The sequence below is a fragment of the Fusarium oxysporum genome, chromosome 8 (assembly GCF_000149955.1).
Source record: "Fusarium oxysporum f. sp. lycopersici 4287 chromosome 8, whole genome shotgun sequence".
Classification (NCBI taxonomy): domain Eukaryota; kingdom Fungi; phylum Ascomycota; class Sordariomycetes; order Hypocreales; family Nectriaceae; genus Fusarium; species Fusarium oxysporum.
In genome coordinates, this window is record NC_030993.1 from 2,064,785 (window position 1) to 2,089,460 (window position 24,676).

Genomic DNA, 24,676 nt, shown 5'->3' on the forward strand with positions numbered 1-24,676 from the left:
CTGTAATCGGAGTATGTAGAGTACTGAACATGAGGAAAGAGACGGGCTGAGTGGGAGTGAAGTGCCAAAGTAGAGTCATGAGCAAGACACAAACTGTTTCAGCAAAGTCCCATCTCTTACCTTGATCAAGTAGACCTCTCACCCGGAACTTGGATTATGATCTCAACCCTCAATTCAGTACGATATCGTACTATTTTTGGTTCTCCTATGGGCTATGTATACTCCCTCTTTGTGAAATCTCACCAAGATCATTATGTTGTGCACTAGCGAGGATACACCACTAAATCAACGCCTCTCTGTATAATGTCTACATACACAACAGAGGTTCATGCTAGGAGTTCTTGATCTCACTATCGCCGTGATGGATATGTTCCTGACTGTGTCGTTTCATAAGATAAGGGAGCATCTCATCTAAGGGCATAAAACCATGACAGTAGAATAGGCGAATTTCATGCTTCCTCTCTTGACAACTCGAAATCCATTCCTTGTTGGGACATTTCTCGGATACATATGCTCACTCGGGCTCCACTCAAAGTTGAATATCAATAAATCTCCTATCTGTTGGCCGACTTTACTAACAGGGGACAAGAAAGTAATACAATTGCAGTGTTGGCGCCAGCTCAACGTGGCTGACATGAGGGCTTACAAGCATGACATTGATATCATGTAGTAATAAATACATGTAGCGTAGATCCTATTTTCTGATTGGGTTCCAGACTTTGCCAGCAGATGAAGTCAGCACTAGATCTACGGGGTTTATGAAGCTAGGTTTTGAGGGTATCTTGTCATATCCAATGCCTACGAAGCGAACATGGTGGTAAGAAACATTAATAGGTACAGTTCAACTCGATGAGTGCTTTGATGAGCAAGGCATAGGAATAGTTGCAGTCAGTCAACATCAGATGGTTCGACTTGAATATGCTCGGCCACAATTTGAAGCCTTGTCAGTCACTAAAACCAATACGCGTACTCATTTTATCCATGAGAGAGTTTCAGAGGATGCAAAATGTTTACGCGGAGAATAGCAAAGCCCGACCCGCATACGCAATGCGTTTTTACGGACAAATCAACTGCGCGACACTGACTTTCAAACGCCGGGACCCGATAATCAAAAGGCGTCCGTCTAACAAGCTGTCGCTATTATTTTGTCGCTCAAGGGTTCAGCAACCTCCATAGCCACAGCCAAGACCGAGGGGGAACATTGACCGAGCCAAGGCCAAGGCCAGGGCCGCCAAAAGACAAGACATGTTCCCAAGGCTTGGCTGCCTCTCATTCTCGGGTTGTTCCACGTAAACAGAGTTTGGGAGGGGGATTTCGTATCTCGGGTCCTTGAGTCCATTCCATGCACGTGCGTGGGTGCGCCCTCTCGACACAGCACAGCTTGACCTTGACCAGAGCTTACTTACTTCAGGCAGGGGGTCAGGACGACCCTGATTGGTCGAATGGGTTTACCCAAAACGGGTTGCATGTAGCGCGCACCCGCTGATTCATCGGGGAGTCGAATACGGCCTCTACCTGCGTAGTACGGCGTATTTGCTTGGTAGAGTTTTCCCCCAAGTGCCTTGGCTGTCGTGGTGATACGTGGACGGGCGGTCTGAGCCTCTCTGTCAGGGAAATGAGAGACTTGGCTTGAGTTAACGTTAAACGATGGATGCTATGCCTTGCCATGTTTGAGAACGAGTTTAGCTGCGGGGTGTGTTCGGAAACTGGTGGGAATCATTGGAAGAGTTGAACGAGTATGGTTCAATATGACAGGGACCTTGCGGGTGTAACGTGAGGTGAGGGTGAGTACCGGTATTGTATGTATTGTATGTATTGGATGAGGCTTGGACTCGGTGTTGAACATGCATGCGTACATACGAAAATGAAGTTGAAAATGTTGGTTTGAGGTGCCGATCTGTGTGAAACCCTGGTTGTGAATCATCAAGGTTGAGTACACAGTCGGCATGATTACTAGGTACGTATATTGGAGTTGATCTGGCCTCAAGGTATAAACATGCTGAGAATTGAACATGTTGCTGGTACGTATAATGCATCTTGTATGTCCATCACTGAAACCCTCCCATATCGTTCTCGCTATCGCTATCACATCGCTTCGCTTCGCATCGCATCGCTCTTGCCATGTGCGGCACGGGAGTTATGCTTGCCCGCCGCTCCCGCATCCCGGCCCCACATCTACACCGCGTGGCCGTAACGAGCGAGGCCCACATGTGACCTTTTATGTGATTTTCTGTGATTTTGCATCGCATCCCCAATGTCACAATGCGACTATGCGAAAACGCGTATCTCGAAAGAGAACTCGAATATTCCCTCAGCCTCAGATCATTGAGACGCATTGGGCAGTCGTTCTGCATTGGGTGTGAGATCATGATTGACTTCTCGAGTAGAACCTAACGTAGTAAAGACTAATAATAAACGAGCTTTGCGAAGAATGTAGCTGTGTCGATCGACACCTGATTCATCCCACGCAATTCGCTTAGTTTACGAACGTTACCTGATGGTTGAAACTCAATGCTCAAGTCCAAGACAAAGAAAGGCAAAAGCAAAGGCAAAGACGCAAGGCGTAGCGCAATCTGATCTACTCAATCTGGATCGCGCAAAGATTTCTCCAAAGAGTCATCGCCGAACAAGGAGAAGGAGGTCAAACCCTGAATCTACCACACAAAGCATTATCCCCAAAAGGCAAACAGTCCTAAGTCTCAAGCGACACACCTGATCTGATCTGATGTGATCTGTCTGGTATGATGTGAATCGAATGTCTCTTACCCCTTATTATCCAGCTCCTTTTTCTCCATTCATATCCCATCCCAACCCTAACCCGCCTGTTGGCCGAGGCCGTCACCGTCCGTTAACCCCACAGCAGCCGGAGGGTAGCAAAAGCCCGAAAGCCGGACCCCAGTTTGACCCCCCATTTTTCTTTTTGGGTCTGTTTCTGATTTTCTGAGTCTCAGACTCTGAGTCTGAGAGTCTGAGATGAGACGGGGCGAATGCGAGGTTGGATCTCCAACTCCGCAGTCCGCGTCCGCGGAGCCCCAAGTGCCCCGCGGACAATCAAATCAGTCCGCACCGCGAAACGCAAACATGACAGATTCAGAACAAGAAAGACACCTCCTGACTATTTTCGCTCTCAACAAGGATTCTTGACGCCATGAATAACCTTGTTAACTATTGAGTTGACTGTCTGTCAATGATATTGCTCCTCTCATAATAAAGTTTGTTCACTGTTTGTTGTGGTACAGTCCCACTCACTGCCTTTTGCTACTGTAGCAATCCATGGATGGTGTTGGTGTGTAATCATGATGATGCTGTCGTATGTTGGGGCACTCGCTTGCAGTCAAGTGCAGTCCAGTCACTCAGTGCAGGATGAGCTCGTCTTGTAATAAATGCCACTAGAGGGCGGCATCATCAGTAAGCGTCAGCTTCAAATGTCTGTCTCTTTCGTCCGTTGTTTGGTCCGACACGGGTCTTGGTCGCCCGCCCAACAGCACATCGCATCACCAACTGCACCTTAACTTAGGGCTGACGCTGGGTGACACACATTCCCAACCTTGTTCGAATGGCGTTTTTGTTGCTCTGTGACAAGCCAAATACCCGCAGCGGTATCCGTGGACAGTACGCCTAGTTCAGTAAAAGGGCGCCAGCGGAATTCATATCAGCCCGTCTCGCGCGTGTATTACTCAACCCGTAGCTAATAAGTCATCAATTCGGCCGCCCCTTAACCCAATGGATCTTATACCCAGACTGGCAGTCTTTTCGACACTACCTCGCGCAGTATCCGTACAATGTACGTACAGTCGAATTTCTAGATGTTCTGCTATTGTAAGCAGTATCGTCAAATTTCCAATCATATCCACCTCGTCGTCTACCGTACCCAGCAGCCTCAATAGGATACACCAAAGCAGCCAATCACGCAGAGACTTCCCTCGTGGGACTGCAGATGATGGATGATGACTCTTATGCCCATGGGGACTAACGTTAATATCTAGCACAAAAGGGGAATGCGAGTCTACGGGTCATTGGCCGTTGGTCACCGGCACATTACAGCTCTGCCGGATTTACGGCTCAACGTGCATCTTTCTCAATAGAGATTCCCAAGGCTCTGCGCCTTAGCTCCGGGTTTCCGTGCTAGCACCAAATAAGCAGAGAGAGAGAGGTGTGTGTTTAGAATATGCCATTGACGTGCTATTTTTTAGAGCTTAGCTGCAGTCTAAGACTGACTGTCTAATGATAACAGAATAATTCTTTATCATGCATTCGGCCTTTTTTTGTTTCTCATCAAGGTCGAGCTTGATTTGCAATCACCCTAGCAAAGCTGATTCATTGATTAGCTTAACCATAACCGTTAAGAATAACCACGTTTACCAATTCGATCAATCACAAATGGTCCGTGCCTAGTTCGGGCAAATGTTAGAAGTGTGTGTACGTGTGTCCACGGCATTTGCAAGGGACCGGAATTTGACAGCTCGGTGATTTGCGCTATGGATCTTCAAAGGGCCCCGAATCAAAGAACTAGAGAGAAGAAAGGGGACCAGGGATTGCCAAGCAAAGAGTCGGTCGAGACCATCTCAAAGTGACGTGTGGTCAAATGCTCTATGATCTGATGGAGGGGGGTTGATGTGCCTGTGGCTTATTAGATACAGTAATAAAGTATTAAAGGATTAACGATATGCTTTTGCGGGCGACTGAAAGGGCATGGTAAGATTGATGTGACTGCATCCCCACAGTGACAATGAGATATGTGATGAGACAGCAATGGACATGTACAATTCAGTAGCGATGGGGCAATCTGATCTGATAATTTAGGGAGTCGGATTAGGTATGTATCCATATGATATGTACAAGTCTATCCAAAATATGCATCCTTCTCAAAGCCCTATTCCTATCCTATCATGTTCTCCCTCCAATGGCGTTATTTTTGTCTCAACTTTAGCTCTCTGTGCTACAAAAGGCTTGTGCCATGATCGTGCTCGTGGTTGTCATTCCACATCCATCTTCTCTGTATCATGCAATCTCCAAATCACCACGTTGCCCTGCCCTATCCTGTCCTGTCGTGGCGTCGAGCTGGGGAGCTTTGTACAAGTATTCCCATATCCCGTCGGCAGTCGGAAAACATACAACGCCGCACCGAACCTCACACGTGTGAGGTGAAACCGTGCCTTTTAACACCAAACCCCCAAGGGTATAAACCCAAACAAGAAATGAAAGCCCAGAAAAAATTGAATCCCGATAAACACCGTGCCGCGTGACAAATTTTGACGTAACAAAGATGGCCGTAAACAAGTCTATAGTATTGTACAGTCAAGTGTTTATAGTCGCATCGGTTCACCATCGTAGCCAGAATATATCATGGGATCGCCCATGCCCAGCATAACTTCGGGGTTGGGACATGACAGAACATGAGGCTTGATTGTTCCAAATTCTGATTCGACGAGGCCCTGATTCAGCAAGTCCATATTTGCCATCATGCCATTCTGTTGCTGCTGTTGTAGGAATTGCATGGTAAGGTCGCTAGGCTGGGGCTTGGTCATTGTCCAGGCGGGAAAGTTGCTCATGGCGGGCGATTGCGAGGGGAACAGGCTGGAAGCATCTATCTCGGGTGGTGGAGGGGCGAAGTCGAAGTCGGCGCTGCCTGTGAAGCTCTGCGGTGAGAGGGTCATGGCATTGGTGTTACCAAAGGCGGCCCTTCGATAGTCGTGCTCAAAGTCGGAGTGGTCGAGCTCCGATGATGACGCTCGCTCGGTTCGGTTGCACACGGATGAATCGGTGTCCTTGATGGTTTCCTTTGCAGGCTCGTGCTCCTTCTGTTGATCCTCGAGCTGTCGAGCCAGCTCAGCCATACCAGCTTCGTCTTCAGGGAACACTGAGTGAACAGGGAGGTCGATATCGCTGTTAGGGCGGATGCAGCCGAGCTTCTGGGCGATGTTGTGGATCACGGGCTGGCCGCGGTCGTTGAGTTCGGGCTCTCCCAAATCCCAAGACTGGTTGTTTCGAACCATTGAGTAGAGCTTGTGGACTGTAGCAATGAGGGCGAATTGTGTGTTCTCGAGAACCTCGGCGTAACTATTGCGTGTAAGTGAGATGCAGACCAAATTGGGAAATCTGAGCACGTACCCTCTAGGCAATTGCTTGTATTCCATCTTCTTTCGTACACCAGCTGTGCAGACTAGACCGTCGTCTTTGCATCGCTTGCATGGGAATTCACCGTCGCACTTGAGTTCGTGTTAGTGAGAGGTGGGGTTAAAGAGCTGTAGTACTAAAAACGTGCCTTGGTCTTCTTCATTCGGCATCTTTCACAAGCCTTCCACACACGCTTATGTCGGCCGTCCATACCAGTTGTATGTGTGACATGGTCGTGGTGGTGAATTGTAGCAGCACTTGAGCTGGCTCGCTTGGAAGTGCGGTGCACAGGCTTGACAGACTTGGAACTTGACGATGTGCTCTTTCGAGAGAGGGTCGACTTATGATCCTCGGCGGGAGGAGATGGTAAGCTACCTGATCCCATTGTTGCTGTAGTTATAGCTAATATGACTATGATATGCCAAGCAAAGTTGATTGAGGTGATATACAATCCAGATTGTGGGTTGTGTTTGGATTGGGTGGATGTTGAGTGGTGTAAGCCAGTATGTGTAAGCCAGTGTTGGTGGTAGTAGTAGTAGTAGAGTACCAAGCACCTGGGACAGGAGTGGGTGGTGATGTCTGTATATAATAGATATGAAAGCTGAAGTGGAAGAGGGGAAGAAAGAAAAGAAAGGTTCGAGCAGCTTAATAATAGTTGTAGGCGAGGCCAAGGCAGGTCAAGTCAAGCAAGGTTGGATCTTGTGTGACTGGAGGTGACTTGGCGACAGGACAGTAATAAGTGAATTATGCGTAGAGTCTAAAGAGAAAAGAGAGGGCCTTGAATTATTATGGATTTGAGTTATGTATTATGTGAGAACGAGCGATCCCGGTCCACGGCGGTCGGAAGGTTTTCGTAGGGTGTAGACTGTAGAATAACCAACCAGTATGAATAGGTACATCAGGTATCAGAGTGCAAAGGAAGTTTCCGCCCGCGCGCTGCGGTATGAGTTACGAGTGAGTGAGTGCCCGTGAGGATGAGTGAGTTACTGGGAATGGAGGGCGTGTAGTTAACGGTCGGCGTGGTCATTATGTCCGAGAAGGCGAGAGAAGTGCTAGAGTGCTCCATGTTACAGGGATCGTCCAGGGAGTCGAGGCTAGCAGGGGTCGAGATGGATCCGCAGATGATGGATGTTGATGTTCTGTTGATGTGATGGTGTGGATCCTCTGGAAGTTTGAGGCACTGGAGCGACCTAAAAGTCCGCCCGCGTTGACGGCGGCGGACTTAAGAGAATGTGAGGTACGTACTGACAGATTGATTGTTTGATTGATTGATTGTGGTGGTACGGCGATGATGGTGATGGCTGACGGGAGGCTTGGGTGCTTCCCAACTGCTGGTGCTTACACTGAACCTAACTTAACATAACCTAAGGGGTTATCAGTTTGAGTAAACCGTTGGAAATACAAATTGATTGGGCGCCCATCAAAATGAGGGACAACGCGTTCTCAGGGCGCAAGCAAATTGTACCCAAAACTTAAAGCATAAGAGCGAGGCTGATGAGTGTATGATGAGTCTCTGCCAAGCCAAGCCAAACCAAACCCAATGCCATGCCCTTGATCAGCATCAGGGTGCGAGACCGAGAACGAGCATTGAGCGAGCTAGCTGCTAGGGGTGTTTTTGGCGATCCCCTTTCCCTGTGGCTATACAACAATTACAGTACGGAGACTGTCACTGAGCGCGTATTTTGCGTATAATATCAAATCACTCGCAAGGATTAAATGCATCGCTGACTGCCGTACCAGTTGGCTCTGGCTCTGGCCATGGTTGAACTTTTGAAGCTTTGTTTCTGGTTTCAGAACGGCAAATGGTACTTAATTGCGCTACATAACGCTACACTTGCTACACTGCAATGTACAGTAAGACGGATTGATGCTTATTGTTTGGAGGTGCAGATGACCCAGTCGAGCTCCTACAATCTCGGACTTGATTACTTTGTACAACAATTCCAACACAATCACTAAAATTGTAAGATATTGGATGTGTGTAAGACCGTACCCACAGGGAATAATGCGGCTATTTCTAGATACGTGTATATATAATTCTTGTCCTCTTCTTACATAGTCTACTCCCGAGACCGATCTCGTCATCGTGCTCGATCAACAGACAAGTTGCTGATGCATCATCCTTATTATGTACATCCAAGCAAGGTCTGTAGGCCATCTCGCTCGCTACGATGCATTGCCCAGCTGCCCAGAAACTGCATCTTGATCAGTTAGGTGGAGGGAGGCCCAATCAATCAATACCCACATGTACCTATGGAGGTAGAAAGATGGATCCCATCTCCCTATCCTGTCCACTTATTGCCGTACTTCCACCGCTGTTGTCGCCACTGACCGAATTTTGGTGCTTCTAGAAGGGTAAGGTGAGCTTGAGAATGAGCCTTGGGCCCTTTGATTGATTAGAGCGAGTTAGGTACGGAGTCTTGTCGGCATCCCGCGCGACCGACCTCCGTCATCTTCGGGGCCGCTTTACGTACCTTGGCTTTTGGCTTTGGGTGATTCCATCTCATCTCATTTTCTCTCTCTTGTCAATATCCACATTACCAATACAGCGGATGGTCGCTAGTTTAGCTCGGGGTTGCCAAGAACAGAAGAACTTTCTCCTGGAACCCAATGACAAATGGCGATTGCGTCTCTCCTTTGGGGGGGGACGGAGGGCCATCCATCTCCATCTTTCAAGAAATGAGATGTGCACCCGCGACCCCGTAACAAGGGCTCTCGCGCTCCCAGACTGCAGACTCCCACTGACAGGCAAGGATGTTATGATCCCGCGACCTTGTTAAGGTTCTCATGGCCACGCTGTGCGGCCGTTGCACAACCAAAACGACACCTCACCAGCCATACATACCTGGCGGACCGATATTTAATTCCGTTCCTAATTGCAACCTTCAGTCAAGCTAGTCACGGTAGTTGTCGCTGTTTTGTAAGCTGCGATATTCCAGCGCAATGGTCCAGGGCTTTTGCAGTCATCAACAGGGGTCTTGATTTCTCGGCGCCGATTCCAACCACCGGCGCCGATGACAGATACTCATCAGGTACGAGGCGAAATCTCAAAGCACGTTCAAGCAGACAACGATCGTCCTCTTGGAAGTTTAATTATATGGGTCTGCCTCGGTCTATCCCATCAACTTTACATACCAAGCTTTTTAGAATGATGTTCTGATGTTCATGTTCTGATTCTCGTGTGAAGACTTGAGCAGAGGACACGTCCTACACCATGATACATGCTTGCGCATAATTGCGGCTCCAGGCCATAGCTAGTGCTATACTCAATTCGTCGATTAAGGGTTTGTAGGCGCTGAATAAGGGCCTCTGTAACCTCAAAAGTTGATTGTGTAAGCGGGCGGGATGCGGTTAAATCTAGCGCCAGGCGGGCTGTTTAGCTTCTCGTGATGAATAAGGAGGGCTTCATCAAAGGTCCCACATACCAGGGACCATGAGTTACAGTACAGAGTTAAGTCCAACTTTAAGTGAAGCGAAGATTATCTATCAACCCCGACTCCGAATTTCGCTTTCACGGCAGCTTTACGAAAGCCGCCAGGCATTGAACTTTGAAGTGCCGCCCTCCGTGGAGGCTTTCTTGACCGTATAGGGCTGGGGCTGGCAATTACTAACTTAGATTACAGTACTATACGGACGGTTGAGCAGCCGTTGATCCCCATAAGGAGGGACGGCGGTGGTGATCAGACATGCTTATAAACTCAAAGTCACGTACCGCTGCACCGTTAGACTGCCGCGATGATACCTTCTCTGCGCCTCGGATATATCAACCGTCTTTGGCAGGCGTCTTACCGCAGTTTCGTGACGAACAAGACCCCAGAAGTCCGAATACCCAGAGTAACTAGCAAACAAAAGAGCGAAAAGGGGGGTATGAAAGAGCAAACCAGCTTCATCTCAAGTGTGTAGAGTCACAGTACGTCTCAGGTTCTGGAAACAAGATCGATAGCCGGACTTGTTCATCTTGCCGAAACCGATCGGAGTCCGCGGCTGGGAGATGGTCCGTTTTTTGATGCAATGCAATTGAAGCCGTGGACATGGAATTGGACACGTGCATGTAGATGTTGCGTAAGTGAGATGAAGGCTGAGGTAGCAGTCGATCATTTGATCAGTTGTACAACTGCCGAATGGACGAAAACCTCCGCGATTTGAACCCGAGCTATCGGTAAATAGACAAGAAGCCTATTCACTCACTGTCCTCTAGGTGTAACAGAACCATGTAAAAAGCAATCGTATGATGATTCCATTATGGTGTTCCTGTGCGGTCTTTGCGGTCTGGAATCATCCCGCTCTTTTGAAATGAAACCTTCTTTGAGATTCTGCCAAAGACACCAGTTGCTTCCCTGTCAACTCAGATCTATTATGAAGCGAATTCCATGTTGAATTATGGATCTTGGATACGACGAGAGCTTCGTTTCAGTCAAGGTTCAGTTGAGGAATACAGGCTATTCCAAGCGCTAACTATTGAAACTAAGGGAAAGACAAAGCCCGAAAAAGGTATTTCCCGTCATCCTTACAATCCAACGAGAACTGAGGGATATTCTCATAGATGTCCATATTTGTGACATGTAAGTTGTCAACTTACTGTGAATCAGGCCACCACAAGCCCCGAACCAATTGATCGATAAATGGATGGGATGGTTGTGACGGCTATAGCGGTAAGGCTCCCGGACAGCGGAAATGCGGCCGCAAAATTTCTCCAACTACAGCTCGTGTCCCATTCTTTTTCATTCTTGTCTCTATTTTCTCTCCGTTTTTTTTTTTTTTTTTTTTCGCATTCTTCCAATGCTCGCTTATCCACTTCCTCCCCACAACTCACAATCTTACACGGCACTGCTAGTTACAGCATCTAACCGTCGACGTCATGCGGTCTTGATTATCAACAAAAAGTTCACCCGCTTAGCAAATTCAGTACCACGTTGACGTTTTAACTTGCTCAATCAGTGCCAGTTTCACCGTCCGGCACTTGCTCTAGTCAAACTCTGTTATCGTTGGTCAAATAAAAAAAGTCAATGGGCCCAGGGCGTGTTTTTGAAGTGCATGGACAGCAGAGTTTTAGTGCATGATTCTCGGGGCGGGCACCTCAGTCAATGACACCAACACACCAACCTTAGAAAGCGAAAAACCCTGATCGCCGAAAACGTGCGGTTGCTGTAGCCCTGCCTACGCCTGCGCCTGCGCCTGCTGCTAAGTGACCCGGAAATAGATTACACGCGCCGGGGATAACGCTGCCCGTCCCTGTCCCCATCAATGGCTGAATACGTAAATCGAGTCCATGACTCGTCTTTGACTCGAGATATGCATGTCAGTTCTATCTGTGTAAGTGCTTTGCTCACAATCGCATCAGAACTAGCCAAGACATACGGATATCTCATCGACTTTTTGATGCAACCGTCGTCATGTACTGCAATACGTGCAAGACACCTCATTTGATCAGTATTCTCACATCTAACCTGATATTCAACCTTGATAAACAGACGCCGGAAATAAAGACCCTGTGCAGCAAACGTGACCTAAAACGGGCGCAACGAGCTGACCTGATGTCATGTTATGTTGATAACAAGGCGAGTGAGTTTCCCGACGTTGTTGGTTGTAGCCTGCAGCAAGCCTATCTAGATCTCACCTTGACCAAGACACTGAGGTGCCAAAGCGGTTGGTCAACTCGGCAACTTGAAGCCGAGCCATGTTTTTATTTTTCGCGATGCGGGATGATGATGCTGTCTGTCTCCCCGGGGACCAGTGATGGTCCTATGGGATCTTGTCTTTCTCAGCCGCGTCCCTTGGCTTCTCCTTTTGACCAGGTTCTTTTCCATGGAAATCTTTCTAGAAGGCCGCGGGATTATCAGTGCATGGTCCCCCCCCCCCCCCCCATCGGCACCGGAACGGCAATGGTGGATCTATCGGGTTGAAGATATCTTGGAAGCTGTAAATCAGCCTGTAAGAACTGTCGGACTCGCCCGAAATTTGACGAGTTAGTCACTAGACGTCCCCCATTCATCTCATCACCATCACCATCTTGAACTGGTGCACGGACTTGAACAGCTCTTCGGTGCCGAAGTGGGGGTTCCTTTGTTCAATAAGGCCAGCCAACAGTGTCACTACTGCGTGTTTATCCAGAGAAAGTTTCCATGATATCAACACGGAAAAGCCTAAGGGCGTGAAATGAGGTCAGCGGCTTCTCTGATATTCAGGGCTGTTGGAGAATTAACTCGCGCTAACAAGTCCCTGAGCTAAGGCAATAATGATTCGCGAATGCCGTTTCAATATCCCGACCTCCGTGCCGAGGTGTGGCCCGCTTTCCAAGTCGGCGTTTAAACCTCCGATGTCGACATTATCAAGAGCCCGTCGGGTTTTTTTTGCCATGCATGCAACGCACCAGCTTACACGATTCGAGATTGCAAGTCTTGGGTTATGTGCGTTTTATTTCCTCGGGCCGCTTTCGGTCACCTGGAAGGTGAAGCAACCCTTTACACCCTTATAGGATCAGGAAGCTGGAACGTCATATCCATGTTCGCTTTGCAATTGAGAAAACAACAGCATATGGACCAAAGTCGGCATGTCGAGAAATGCCTCAATACCCATGGCATCGCATCGCATCGCATCAAATGCATGTAACTGAACTGAAGTGAGCCTGTGCTCTTCTGAGGGCGAGAGCCCGCTTACACTTACACCCCCTTCTCCATTTTCGTTTTCATGTTCCGATTATCAGACACAATCCCTGGCAATCTCCTTCAAATGGAGACGTAACGTTAGTTGCTCGTGATTATTCATCTGAGGCTGCATGCACAAGCCCAGGCCCATCATTACTTCACATATTACCAATCTATTCATGTTTCCAAGCCGTCGTCTTTCCTAGCCTGTCCCTTTGACACTTCTTTTCGCCTCACTAAACTCTTCCAAGACGCCCCATAAGAGGCTCCTAAGAGGCTCAAGAGCCCCTTGGGTCTGGCGTCTTTTCGTCCCGGTTCCTCGGCCCCACCTTGCCGGGGTGGAGCGGAAGACTTGCAGCAATTCGAAGGTACTCGGCCGAAAACCGCATCACAGCCCGACGCCAGGTAATTTCCGTTGCCAACGTCGCATGATATGAGCCTCAAGCCCTATGATCTGAGCTGAGCTTGGCATTGCACCTGATGAAATGTTTGATCACCAGAAAAACTCTGTGTTCTACCACTTTCACAAGGAATCACAAGCAATTTCACATGGCCATGACTTTGAAATCTCAGAGCTTGTCGGCTAGGCCGATGAATATCTTTATAAAACGGGTCTTTCGATGACTCTCTTGGAAAAATGGGACTCAATGGGTCATCGAAGCTCGCCATGATTCTCAGTTCTTGTTCTACGGAATTCGGTGTTGAGGTTTTCCTCGTCTGTAAGGCAAGCCCCAAGAAGGTTCAGCCGCAAATTTAATGTGTCTGTCATTAAATCCGCCAAACAGGGACCAATTACAAGACGTTTCACACAAAACAGAAATCCCATGGAACAAGTTCAAACAAGCCTCATCCCTGAAAGGCGTCCAATTCCGATCATTCTCCAGTAACGTCCGAGCTATGGGTCCAATGCTGTGGACGTATCGCAACGTGAGTGCGGATCCTCCTCACGAACCACCCCCGGAAGGCTTATCACGCAAGGCCATGTCTGGCTTCTTGTCTCTCGCCTTCGAGATCGTTTGCATCCTCATCTGGCCAAGAGATTGGTTGAGCTCAGATATTGCCTCTCGCTTGAAACTATGGGGCTTGTAAATCAAGATTCTAATGGCCGAGCTCGTGAAAGTCTGGTGGTATTCTAGAGTTCTATATCCTCGGCTAAGCACCCACTTTGATCACGACTGACAGTTACATCCCACGTCCATTTCGGATCAAAGATATCGAATCATTAATTCATTATGGAAAAGTGGATGCAACAGGGAAAAAAGACATCGTTGTCCACACGATATCGCTCTTGAATCACCAAGCTGCAACAACAGTCATGTACCCATGAAGAAGTACCAAACCACTAGACTACTCCCATTCACTACACATCATTGTACATGATAAGCCGGGGGTGCTCTTGCTCGCAAACAGCCCATGTCCACGCGGCACTCGGCAGATAATTCATGAGGACTGCGGCTTTGTGACCATAAGATGCAGATTCGAATAAATTTGGATCATGTCGACGCACTTTCTCCACTGCATCAGCGGTGGCCAGTGCAAGGAAGTGTTGTCGATTAGGTCCACGGGGAAGTACCCTACTCCGAGGTCAGTCACAGCCGAGGTCTAGGATATCGCGGTGAAGAAAAGGGGAAGGGGGTTGAATACGGGAAAACGTACAATGCGTTTCCAAAAATTCCATGGCACAAGCATGGTTCCTTGGTGAGAAGACCATGTCTCCAGGTTAAGCTCTGACCTTTCTCGACGGCTGAGTCGATACGATCTTGCAAGTCAGGGAAATAGGGGCGCAGGGACGTCAGCGAATACAAGAAACCAGGAGCACCATGGCACCACTGAATGAGACTTGCGCCTTTGCCCTCCTTGAGGCTCCGCAGGCTCGACGGCCAATTCCCGTCAGGACCCTGAAGCTCAAGAAGCTTTTCCACCCGTCGTGTAAGTTGTGGAGCGAGCGATGGGTTTGAAAGAACGAGCTGTGTGATGATACCTATGTCACCATGAGCTGCTCCAAAGTACCTCTTCCCATGCCACTCCCAATTACCCCTGCCGTCGTCATCAGTGGCCATGATACGCTCTGTAAGTCTCTTAATCGGAGATTCTACGAGACTCTCGCTCCTGGGAACCCAGTGTTTCACCATGCGCAACATGTATAGTGCACCTGCCCGCCCGTAGGGTATCTCTGATGGAAAAGCATCTTCTTGGGGGCTCGTATAGGGACCAAGAAGTGTTGGTATGTTGCTCAGGAAGGTTATCAAGTGATCATCCTCTTTGGTTATGCACACTCTCACTGCTTCGAAGGATAGTTTCTCGGACGAGATGCCGCAGTTGCCCTTCTCTAGGGTCAACTTTCCACGGTCTCCTTCCAGGTAGCGTTTCGCCCAAGATGGCAAGTCTTGACCAGAGATTTTCAGATCTGGGTATAGTTCGGACAGTTGAAGGAACAGGTAAGCAAGACCAGTGTACCCGGTGAAGAGACCGCCAAGATGGCGTTCATGGTAGGCCTCACGAGGCGGCGTATGTCGTACGACGAGTTCAAGAGCATATGTGAGGAGTTCTTTGGGATCCGAGCCGAGTTTCTGGGGAGGAAGGTTGTTCGAGATATATCGTTGAGCCATGCTGGCGGCGATGGCATATGCATTCGTGAGTCTCTGGTAAAGCTATCGAGGGCGGTTCGCGCTATCATTATCTGGATGAGACCGTCGTCAATGTTGGGCTCGACATGATGTTATACGCGCGCTCCTAGTGACGCATACCTCTCATCTTTTGGGGATGATCAGCAACACGTTACCATGTAATTGGAGGAGGGGCAAAAGACGAGGCTCACGCGACAAAACATACCACCAATGTACAAAAGAATAGGCTCTCCAGACACGACAAAAGAGATTATCATAGGCTCAAAGGTCAGGTTTGAAACAGGCCTGCCTTGTTCCAAGGTCGATCGCTTACTATGTACGGCTCACGACAAACAGACGTCAGCGTTAGCCGGAGCCCTACAATGAAGCTCCCGACACTTGGGGCCGATGGTGGGTCATGAGCTCCCGGCGGAGGTGGGTCCTCTGGGACATTTCTTCCGGCGATCTGCAAGTTGACGTTGATGCAACGTTGGAGGGGATACAGGGTTAATAGATCGTTCTTGAGGGGAGGAGAAAGAAGCACTTGGCAGAGGTATTGCGTGCCATATACTATATAACTGATGAAACTATTATATCAGAAGTTGTCAAAAAGCGTAACATAAGGTACCTTTACACATCATCGTCACTGGTTTGTACCCCGGGTTACGTAGAAACCTGTGACGATTTAAGGTAGCCCCACTCGTAGGGCCTCGAGGTGCCAATGACGACATCGATTAGAGCTTTCTCCCTTGAGCTTCCATGGTTTAGGGTGGAATGCAAAGCTTGATATTGCCAACCTCGCTGTGATATAAACATTGCGAAGCAGATCACCTCTTTTTCACTTGGCAACATCAAAGTGCTCTTATAACGATTTGTTTCTGCACACGAGCAGCAGAATCGCAAACCTACTCCAACTTTCGCATTCAACAAACTACCATGGCCGACACAGCTGAAGTTTCGGGAGCTGATCACCAGCAGGAACCCGCCAAGCGCAACAGAGTGGTTGACTCTGTTGGAGAGAAAGCTCAAGAGGTCTTGTACGCATAAATTGTATCGATTCTCTTCTTCTCGAAACTAATAATATTACTAGTAAGGAAGACTATGCCCAGGCTAGAGAGCATGTCGCCAGCGCTGCCAAGAGCCGATCCTACCTCTACCCGATCAAGGTACAGGAACTCCCCTCTTGAGCCCCAGAGAGGTCACTTGTTAATGCACCACGTCTTGAACAGGGAATTTTCTACTTCATCTCCCATCGCTCACTTTGGAAGCCATTCATCTCCAAGCTCGGTCCTCTGATCCTCCTCTCTACCGGGGTCATTGGTGGCATGTTCTTCTTTACATACTTGCCACAGCTCGCCGTACTATTCTTCGTGAACGGCCCTATTGCGCCCTTCTCTACGGTTCTGTTGGTTCTCAATGAGAGTACCACCATCATCAACCTTGTGTCTCGCAACTACCTCCTTCAAGATGCCCTTCTCGATGTGTTTGATGGTACACTGCTTGCCCGTGGAGATACCCAAATAGTGAGCGAGGGACGAGAGGTCAAGTCTGGGACAGATCCGATGCAGAGGCTTGGCAAGATCATCAAGAGCCCCTTCGAGAAGTTCAGCCCCAAGGCTATTGTCCGCTACGTGATGTACCTGCCTCTCAACGCCATCCCGGTTGTTGGTACGGTGATCTTCATCCTCATCCAAGGTAAAAATCCACCATCAATGATTATATCACTCCACTAACCAGGCGCAGGTCGTACTCGAGGCAAGGGAGTTCACGGCCGAGTAAGTTACCTATTGATTGGAGTTTGGTCAAGTCTAACGATTTTCCAGTATTTCCAGTTGAAGAAATGGTCGCAACCCAAGAGGGAGGACTGGCTTACCAAGAATGTTGGCCCCTACACTGCGTACGTATTTATCCATCTGCTTCTTGGTGAACACCTGGTAGCACAAGTAAGCCAAATTTAGCTAACTGAAATGTGTAAAGATTCGGACTAGTTGCCACTCTTCTCGAGATGATTCCTGTAGCTTCAATGTTCTTCACATTCAGCAACACAGGTAAGTCTGAAGCGAGCTCGCAATTGTCCAAAGCTAACGTCATCAAGTTGGAGCTGCCCTTTGGGCTGCTGATATCGAGGACAAGAATGCCTCGATGACTGATGGAACTGCCCCTACTCTGCGTGAAACCGCAAAAAAGGCCGAATAAACGCGTCTGTCTTTGTACAACAGGCTAAGCCTCAAAGCCACACAACATCCATGATCTGCGAGACATCGTGTCCAAAACATGAAAGCAAAGTAACAATATGGATTTGATTTTGACCTTCTGGGGGTGGAGGTTTGTAAAATTAGAGGATGCATGAGGCAATCGCGAGTTCCTGCCTGACCTAAGAATTCAGGCGAGCGCTTTCGCAAATACAGGAAGGAATGTCCAGGAGTCACATCAGCCAGGAAGGAAGGAAGGGTCTAAAAGAGAAGATGTCTTAGGTCTAGGTTTTTTTTGCAAAACTTTCATCGTCTCGATTTGTCTCATTCTTGACACGTCAATGTGAGCCTCGCAACCATCCCCCAATTTGAATCTCTAAGTCTTCGCTGTTCAAGATGAAGACGCGTCAATGTCTGAGTGTTCGCTTAAGATCTGCTCTTGAGAGCAATCAGGGTCAGAACTGGAACCGCCCTCACATTTTGAAACGTTGATTCCCTTTCGAGAATATGTCGACTGTGAGCCTTAACCCTTGTCGCTGTTCTTGGTTTGACTGATAATGTCACGAGACGACATCTTCCAAGTCTTCCTTAGTCATACATAGTCATCCAAGATGTCAACTCAAAAAAAGAAGACGATGAAGAATTACCGCCCTTCTATACGCTTGGATGCTCAACAGAGACAAACTAAGTGTATCACAGAACACTTCACCCCTGATGCGACCCGATGGCAAGCTGCATCTCGCCTCGTTGTCGAGGCTCGTTACAGATGCCACATCTACACGAATGACATATAAAATATGTCATTCGGGGCCCTGAACGGTGAAACCTCCAACAATCATGCCGTTGATCCCCAACGGTCAAAGGCCCGACGTGGTTTGTGTTCCACCGCTTAACACGGCCGAGATCTCGTCTACCAACAGTTTACCAATGCAAGTGAGATCCCGCAATGCGAGTCAGAACGAGAAACGGCCGTACGAGGATTAATCTGATACAGGTCATGTGTGGCCTGACGAGACCAGCAACTGTCTTCACTCGAGTGAAAGAGACGGCTTCCAAGCATATGATCACCTGCTTAGTCTCGACATGTCTTGGTATACGATGTACAGAATATCACTCGATATTGGCAGGAATAGGCTGGATGATACTCAAGTGAGATTATTTCTGGAAGTCATCCCTTTTGTGTTGTTTCCCCAAAGAAACATGATGGGAGATGAAGGACGGCCTGTGACATGATACATGGAAACAATCACCGGCTGATGAAGCAGAGACGGTAGCAAGGATACTTCATACATGCAATCAAGCGATCATGCAACGCCACACTTAAGTTTATTGTCTTAGAAGATGGAAGGGAAAACTGAACAAGCATCGACGACAGCTGTGTAAGCTCATTCCCATTGTGTCTGCCTTCGTGTCATAAGAAGACGGAACTATACGCCTGTCCAAGGTCCCGGGATCGCTTCCATCGGGAGGAAGGCAATCAATCAGCCGGACATGTGATCTATGGGGTACCAAGAAGGCTATATACGGCCACCAACGACCGAAGCACCGTGGACGACGGTCCAATCTAGCAAAACATATCCAGGAATCGCCACTACAATAACACTGAGCCAAGCACTTGTAACCCATTCGACCTGGAGATACAGCTTGTACTCTCATGCTGTGGCAGGCTTTCAGGGGTTATTGAAAATATCTGGCGCTAGATGGTATGTGCCGCCTATAAGGTAGCAAGATATGTGCCCCTTTGCCTGTCACTGGCAAAATTCTTGTGACAGCTGCTGCCAGTTGCACACTTCGTATCTCCTATCTTTTGCGCTGTTCATGATTCACTCTCTCCTACGTATGCCTTGACTACTTTTCTTCCTCATTCTTCTCACTTCTTCCGCCCTTCTTTTCTTTCACTTCGCACATCTCGCTCTCGTGTTCTCCTCATCACCTCGAGGAAGCATCAAGGAAATAATATCCTAGGAGTCGACAATCACTCGTTTGCCTGTATCTCTTATTCTACTATCGACTCATCCGCTCGTTTGAACACTTCTGTAATAAACTCTGTTCGCTGAATCTTTCTGGTAAGTTCAAAGGGCAATCTCCGCGTTTGCTCAAGGACGAGCAGTATTCGCTGACCCAAAGGATCAACAGCACTTCAACATCTTCATCATGAGACCACCTAACATTCCTTTGATCGCCGTTCTGTCGGTGCTTCTACTGCTCTCTTGTCTTCTGAGCAGTGCAACCGGGCTTGGTCCCCAGCAGCATCGAGGTGCTCGCAAAGATGTGCGCGGCAATAACTTCATCGAAGCTAGCAAACCTTTGGGTAACGCTCTCGCTGATGGCTATGGTCCACCTCCTCCCTATTATACTGCGGAACCACTTGCTCCAACTGATTCGACTTCTCGTAAGTATTAAGCTCTGACTCAAGGTCCTCCTCGAATCTAATATTGTCAGATCACTCTCCCGAGGAGTCCACTGCAACAGAAACTCAGACAGGAGCTTCCGAAGCTGGTGTGATATCCAAGTCAAATGTTTCTTCTCACTATGATACTGTCTCTTCTGGTAGCTCCTCTCTCTTTGTCTCCTCAGCACTCCAGACGGGTACTGCCATGATAACGGTCGGCTCAAGCGCCAAGGCTGGCAGTACATCCGGCTCCGAGGCACTGTCGAATGCTCACCTAACAGTTTCGGGCTCTGTCCTTGGGACTGAGACTTCTAGTGCTGAAGCTTCCTCAATTTCACTTGGTCAGGTTTCTACTATTTCAGGTACTAATTCTTCGTTGACTGGCACTTATCCCTCGGCGGGTACCTCATCACCCGGGACGGCAACTGAATTGCCTTCCGGTTCTGCCTCATCTGCCACAGTCTCTGGCTTCTTTAATGAAACAAAGACAATCACTGAGAGTGTCTCTCGCACACAAACAGTGTCAAGTGCTGAAGCTTCAGGTGAGCTCACTACAACAGAGCTTGCTTCTCGCCACGAAAGTAGTGTAACAAAGGTTTGGTCGACAACAACGACAACAAAAATGCTTGATATTACAGTGACAGTCGCCCCCAGCTCTTCAAATGGTATTTCATCAAGCCTTTCATCTTTGACTGTCCCCATGACTGCAGACGAAACCGCGACAATCACAGGCATCCCACAACAGAACTCATCTGAACTTTCTACTGAGGGTCTTGCTACAAAGGGGCACTCAACATTGGGAAGTCTGGCCACTGAATCAACCAAATCTGTCACAACCCAAAGCATTCTGACCGAGGTTGCTATCTCGGAATCGACCCAAAAATCGTCTCTGGCTTCGAGCATTCCTATCAATGGAACTGTGAGCTTCACTACTACTACTACTGCCTACTTCACTACAACAGTTGGAGTTCCTATCTCATCTTCTGTTCTGTCAAATTCATCTGGCATTTCAACACCTACTATTGTTGCTTCTGATGACTCGTCGGGGGCTGGAACAGGAGACTCGTCAGCGATCATGGTTTCTAGTACTGTTACCTTTTCTACCACAGTTACCACGAGCAAGACATACACTACACTCAACGTCACCTCGCCAGCAACAAGTTCTTCTTTCTCTTCAGTTCCGGCCCCTATGATTAGTGCGAGCGTTGGCGTTTCCGAGTCGGATATTGCTACAGGCTCTAATCAAACATCTTCAGAGACTCTCTTCACATCAACAGCTCTGCCTATTATCAATGCGACATCTGACTCAGTCACCGAGTCCTTCGCTGTGACCACTGTGTCTGAGGGCTCGGTTATTACTATCTTTTCCGGCGCTATCATTCCAACAAGTAGCGCTACAAGTATGGTGAACAACTCCGTTTCTACACAGTATTCCACATCTGCCCCTTCGCGCTTTAACTCGTCAATGTCCATCAGACGGACTTCATTGTCTTCTCAGACAGACTCCTTGTTTGACTGGCCAACTTCGGCGCTGACGAGTTCACATGCTTCGGAAGCTACTCTGGAGGTCCCGTCACTTTCTTTCCCGACCTCTTGGCTTTCGATCATTACCACGCCAATGACCCCTCTCAGTGTGTCTACCACGTCAACTCGAGGCTCATCTGATGGTTCGGCACTTGGTAACGTAACGGTGATCAAGATAACAATGACTTCTACCATCACTAGCAGTCTCGCACCAACAAGCCTGTCCTCGTCTGGCAATGTCACGGTGGCTCATACCACTAGTGGGTACAACTTTTCTAAAAGTGTGGGATCCAGCAAGAACACATTCAATTCTCAGTCGACCTCACTCGACAGCTTTCCTGGTATCAGTACCGTCATCATATCTGAGCAGCCTACCAACTTCCCTTTTCTAACCAACACAAGCTTGGTTTGGCAGTCAACAATGTCTTCAATGTCGCTCTCTGAATCTGACAAAACTATCGGCCCCAAAGGCAATGATGTTACATTCTCTATGACAACAGCTGGGTTCAACAGCACTACTCCTTATACCAACTCGACTACGATTATGGCCAGTGAAACATACCTTTCAAGTAATAGGGATGAGGCGCCGTCCGTAATTACTGCTGGGACCTCCGGGTCATGGAACACGACTAGCACTGCTCAGTGGTTCACCAACTCAACTATCCAAGCAGCAGTTACGGCTACCCGCACTGGCTCTTACTTAGTTTCTGGAACTCAAACTTTGAGCGACACAGCTGCCGTCACTCCTCGACCTCCCACTTCGCTAAACGTTACACTCACCACTATATCAGGCAGTATCTACACTAAAACGTTCACAGATGTGACAACTACTATCATTGCGCCGACTTTCTCGACGACATCTGAGAGTAATTCACTCCCAACAGTATTGACCAGCACGGCACCTTTTCCTCTTCCATCAAACACCACATTGACGGGAACCGGGGCTTCCCTTCCACCAAGTGGTCCAGGGCCTCGTTTCACCATTACCGAAAACCCGGGAGACTTGTCAACATCCAGAGTGACCATTACACCATCGATCAGGACAACCTACCGCACTGTAAACACCACAGTGGCTGGCACCACGACTGATACTTCGGCGTCTGCTTCGGACACAAATGAACCACTCTTCCCAGTCTCCAACTCAACTAATCTGGGCACTATCAGTCTCTCAACAATCGCTTCATGGAGGCCAGATCCCGAGCCATGGACGACCTGGCCAACATTGAGCCTCACGAATGAGCCAGGTTCCTCGACGTGGAGTGTAAACAGCGAGATTTCAGAGTCGACGTCATACACTCGAACTACAACCCGGTCTTTGACTTCTACTTTGGCGGAACCAAGTATGTCCCACTCTTCTGTTCACAACCTCAGCAGTGCAACCTCGTGGTCAACCTCTTATACTCTTACCACGACTTTGACCCTCACAACCACCTTGGAAGAGTCCAGCACTTCCCCGTCCACCATTGGCAATAGGAGTAATGCAACCTCAGATTCCATTTCATATACTCGTACAACAACCGTGTTCCGCACTACGACTTTGGGAGGGCCAGGCGCGTCCCCGTCTGCCCTCAACAGCTCAAGTGATGATGCTTCGCTGTCAACCTCATACACTCGTACTACGACATTGACTCTTACAACTACTTTGGCGGAACCCCCAACATCTCAAGTATCTGGGGCTGCAGTTACAAATTCATCTGTTTCCACATGGACTAACGTAACCTCCGGGGCCACTGACTTCACGAGCACAGAGACTATCTCATTGGCCACCGTTACATCGTCGCTCTCAGGAACACTGACGACTTTCTTGACAACTGGTAGCGCAAAGGGGGTATCGACCAGCCTTGAGAGTTCCGCCTTGGCACCAATCCCTGTGGGTACGTCAACTCTATCACAGGCTTCTGGAAGAACATCTTCGGGGATTGATACTTTGATTGATACTTTGATGGGCACACACTTCTTGACTGGCTCGGCGGGAACAGCTACTCCATGTGAATCTACATCTACTAGCTCATCGACCTGCACGGATTCAGTGTACGACGCCCCGACCCATACAGCGATTCCAGCTAGCACCGATTGCTTGACTGCAGCGAATGGACCAGCCTCATCATTGTCGTACGTGTCGGCATTAACAGCCACTGAAGATGTCTCATCGACCTGCAACACAACAAGCAGCATGGTGCATTGGTTAAACATGACTCTCACATTTGGTGTAAAAGGTTTGTGCTATTCTTGATAGGTAAAATCATCAAACTAATGAAAGTCAGATACAGAAACAAGCACCTGCCAGCCGCTTACAACGTTGCGGACAGTCACAAAAGCGCAGACTGAAGAATCGGGCTCGGCTGGGGATGATTATCCCACGCCAACAGACAGGGTCCCTGAGGATCCCAACTTTCCATGGGGCAATGACTCCCCAATTCATCGTCATCAGAACTCGTCTGAGCTTGGCCCTGGCGAAAGTGACAGCGATGGCGATGGAGGTCTGAGCAAGAGGATCAACTGGCGCCTGCGGTGGGAGAATGTCAGAGACAAACTGGAAGGTCTCTGGCATGGACAGGCTTTGAAGTCTGAAGACTAAGTCTCAGGAGGAAGAAGGCACGATTTAGATTGTGTTTTTAAAACATTCCCTGATTATGAAGCATGGTATACCGGGGGTTCATTCCTTTCTACGGACATGTTGGTTTTCCTTGTCTGGACTCCATTTCTATTCTAATTCAGCCCTGTTTGTTGGCTTCGATTTCGGTTTCGGTATTTCGGGCAACTTTAAGGCCCGGTCAGGGATCACAGTGGTCAGACCAGGCCAGGGCAGGGGGCCTTGGTTTATTGCGAGACTTGCTATGAGTTTTTTGAAAACACAGACGTTGCGGATGTGTGTACAAGACTTACATAGTTCATGCTATTAATTATGTCGAGATTATAATAAGTATCGTTTTCCTTTGACGAACTCGTCTGGTTTGGGCCTTTTGATCGCGTGCTTTGTAACAGATATGGATGGGAATGTGAGACATGTGGATCATTGGCATTCTTGGCTGATACTACGAATATGTACGCGTATTGCCAAGAGATAAGCACCTAAATAAAGAAGGCCGATAAATTGATTGTGATTAAAGCACGACAAGTCTGCTGATTCAGTTCATTGAAGTGCATTACTACCTAGGAGTTTAAGTTAATAAAGATGTAAATAATTGTGTACCTGCGATT

At 48.4% G+C, this 24,676-nt stretch overlaps 6 protein-coding genes across 13 annotated transcripts; 3 read left to right on the forward strand and 3 right to left on the reverse strand.

The window, feature by feature from the left end:
- Positions 1 to 95: 95 nt before the first annotated feature.
- On the reverse strand, positions 96 to 4,035 carry FOXG_18528 (uncharacterized protein). The gene has a single exon (XM_018398642.1). The coding sequence runs from the start codon at positions 2,012 to 2,014 to the stop codon at positions 1,655 to 1,657; it is 360 nt and encodes a 119-aa protein (XP_018237359.1). The 5' UTR covers positions 2,015 to 4,035; the 3' UTR covers positions 96 to 1,654.
- A 641-nt stretch (positions 4,036 to 4,676) lies between these two features.
- Positions 4,677 to 7,379, reverse strand: FOXG_03305 (uncharacterized protein). Of its 2 annotated transcripts, XM_018380969.1 has the most exons (3): positions 6,266 to 7,379; positions 6,112 to 6,209; positions 4,677 to 6,060 (listed from the first exon to the last, which is right to left on the reverse strand). In XM_018380969.1, exons 1-3 carry the CDS (start codon positions 6,500 to 6,502, stop codon positions 5,307 to 5,309), a joined length of 1,089 nt encoding a protein of 362 aa, XP_018237360.1. In that variant the 5' UTR covers positions 6,503 to 7,379; the 3' UTR covers positions 4,677 to 5,306. The 2 variants fall into 2 exon arrangements, with proteins under 2 accessions (XP_018237360.1, XP_018237361.1); XM_018380970.1 differs by having other exon boundaries at positions 6,112 to 7,379.
- On the forward strand, positions 4,706 to 5,244 carry FOXG_18529 (uncharacterized protein). The gene has a single exon (XM_018398643.1). It carries the CDS (start codon positions 4,819 to 4,821, stop codon positions 5,146 to 5,148), a length of 330 nt encoding a protein of 109 aa, XP_018237362.1. The 5' UTR covers positions 4,706 to 4,818; the 3' UTR covers positions 5,149 to 5,244.
- Positions 7,380 to 10,547: 3,168 nt separating the features above from the next.
- On the forward strand, positions 10,548 to 18,627 carry FOXG_03307 (uncharacterized protein). 3 transcript variants are annotated; one of them, XM_018380977.1, is made up of 9 exons: positions 10,548 to 12,278; positions 12,347 to 13,480; positions 13,547 to 16,404; positions 16,458 to 16,533; positions 16,597 to 17,062; positions 17,111 to 17,142; positions 17,191 to 17,264; positions 17,345 to 17,415; positions 17,463 to 17,976. In XM_018380977.1, exons 3-9 carry the CDS (start codon positions 16,304 to 16,306, stop codon positions 17,561 to 17,563), a joined length of 921 nt encoding a protein of 306 aa, XP_018237364.1. In that variant the 5' UTR covers positions 10,548 to 12,278; positions 12,347 to 13,480; positions 13,547 to 16,303; the 3' UTR covers positions 17,564 to 17,976. The 3 variants fall into 3 exon arrangements, with proteins under 3 accessions (XP_018237364.1, XP_018237363.1, XP_018237365.1); XM_018380976.1 differs by having other exon boundaries at positions 12,347 to 16,404; positions 17,463 to 18,627; XM_018380978.1 differs by having other exon boundaries at positions 12,347 to 16,404; positions 16,458 to 17,062.
- FOXG_03306 (uncharacterized protein) lies at positions 12,594 to 15,932 on the reverse strand. Of its 5 annotated transcripts, none has more exons than XM_018380973.1 (3): positions 15,594 to 15,800; positions 14,418 to 15,441; positions 13,332 to 14,335 (listed from the first exon to the last, which is right to left on the reverse strand). In XM_018380973.1, exons 2-3 carry the CDS (start codon positions 15,368 to 15,370, stop codon positions 14,122 to 14,124), a joined length of 1,167 nt encoding a protein of 388 aa, XP_018237368.1. In that variant the 5' UTR covers positions 15,371 to 15,441; positions 15,594 to 15,800; the 3' UTR covers positions 13,332 to 14,121. The 5 variants fall into 5 exon arrangements, with proteins under 5 accessions (XP_018237366.1, XP_018237368.1, XP_018237367.1 ...); XM_018380972.1 differs by having other exon boundaries at positions 14,418 to 15,515; positions 15,580 to 15,739; XM_018380974.1 differs by having other exon boundaries at positions 14,418 to 15,515; positions 15,594 to 15,722.
- An 819-nt stretch (positions 18,628 to 19,446) lies between the features above and the next one.
- Positions 19,447 to 24,617, forward strand: FOXG_03308 (uncharacterized protein). Its single transcript, XM_018380979.1, has 4 exons — positions 19,447 to 19,625; positions 19,696 to 19,951; positions 20,002 to 23,691; positions 23,740 to 24,617. The coding sequence occupies exons 2-4, from the start codon at positions 19,714 to 19,716 to the stop codon at positions 24,051 to 24,053; spliced, it is 4,242 nt and encodes a 1,413-aa protein (XP_018237371.1). The 5' UTR covers positions 19,447 to 19,625; positions 19,696 to 19,713; the 3' UTR covers positions 24,054 to 24,617.
- The last annotated feature ends 59 nt before the right edge of the window (positions 24,618 to 24,676 follow it).

Bases quoted from the DNA above. Each gene is read 5' to 3' on its own strand.
- FOXG_18528 (XM_018398642.1), bottom strand. From the start codon at position 2,014: ATGTTCAATTCTCAGCATGTTTATACCTTGAGGCCAGATCAACTCCAA.
- FOXG_18529 (XM_018398643.1), top strand. From the start codon at position 4,819: ATGTATCCATATGATATGTACAAGTCTATCCAAAATATGCATCCTTCT.
- FOXG_03305 (XM_018380969.1), bottom strand. From the start codon at position 6,502: ATGGGATCAGGTAGCTTACCATCTCCTCCCGCCGAGGATCATAAGTCG. The intron at 6,210-6,265 runs GCACGTTTTTAG...CACGAACTCAAG, and splicing joins GCCGAATGAAGAAGACCAAG to TGCGACGGTGAATTCCCATG. The intron at 6,061-6,111 runs GTACGTGCTCAG...TACACGCAATAG, and splicing joins TACAAGCAATTGCCTAGAGG to TTACGCCGAGGTTCTCGAGA.
- FOXG_03306 (XM_018380971.1), bottom strand. From the start codon at position 15,370: ATGGCTCAACGATATATCTCGAACAACCTTCCTCCCCAGAAACTCGGC. The intron at 14,336-14,417 runs GTACGTTTTCCC...ACCTCGGAGTAG, and splicing joins GGAATTTTTGGAAACGCATT to GGTACTTCCCCGTGGACCTA.
- FOXG_03307 (XM_018380976.1), top strand. From the start codon at position 16,304: ATGGCCGACACAGCTGAAGTTTCGGGAGCTGATCACCAGCAGGAACCC. The intron at 16,534-16,596 runs GTACAGGAACTC...CGTCTTGAACAG, and splicing joins CCTACCTCTACCCGATCAAG to GGAATTTTCTACTTCATCTC. The intron at 17,063-17,110 runs GTAAAAATCCAC...AACCAGGCGCAG, and splicing joins GATCTTCATCCTCATCCAAG to GTCGTACTCGAGGCAAGGGA.
- FOXG_03308 (XM_018380979.1), top strand. From the start codon at position 19,714: ATGAGACCACCTAACATTCCTTTGATCGCCGTTCTGTCGGTGCTTCTA. The intron at 19,952-20,001 runs GTAAGTATTAAG...TAATATTGTCAG, and splicing joins TCCAACTGATTCGACTTCTC to ATCACTCTCCCGAGGAGTCC. The intron at 23,692-23,739 runs GTTTGTGCTATT...AATGAAAGTCAG, and splicing joins TCTCACATTTGGTGTAAAAG to ATACAGAAACAAGCACCTGC.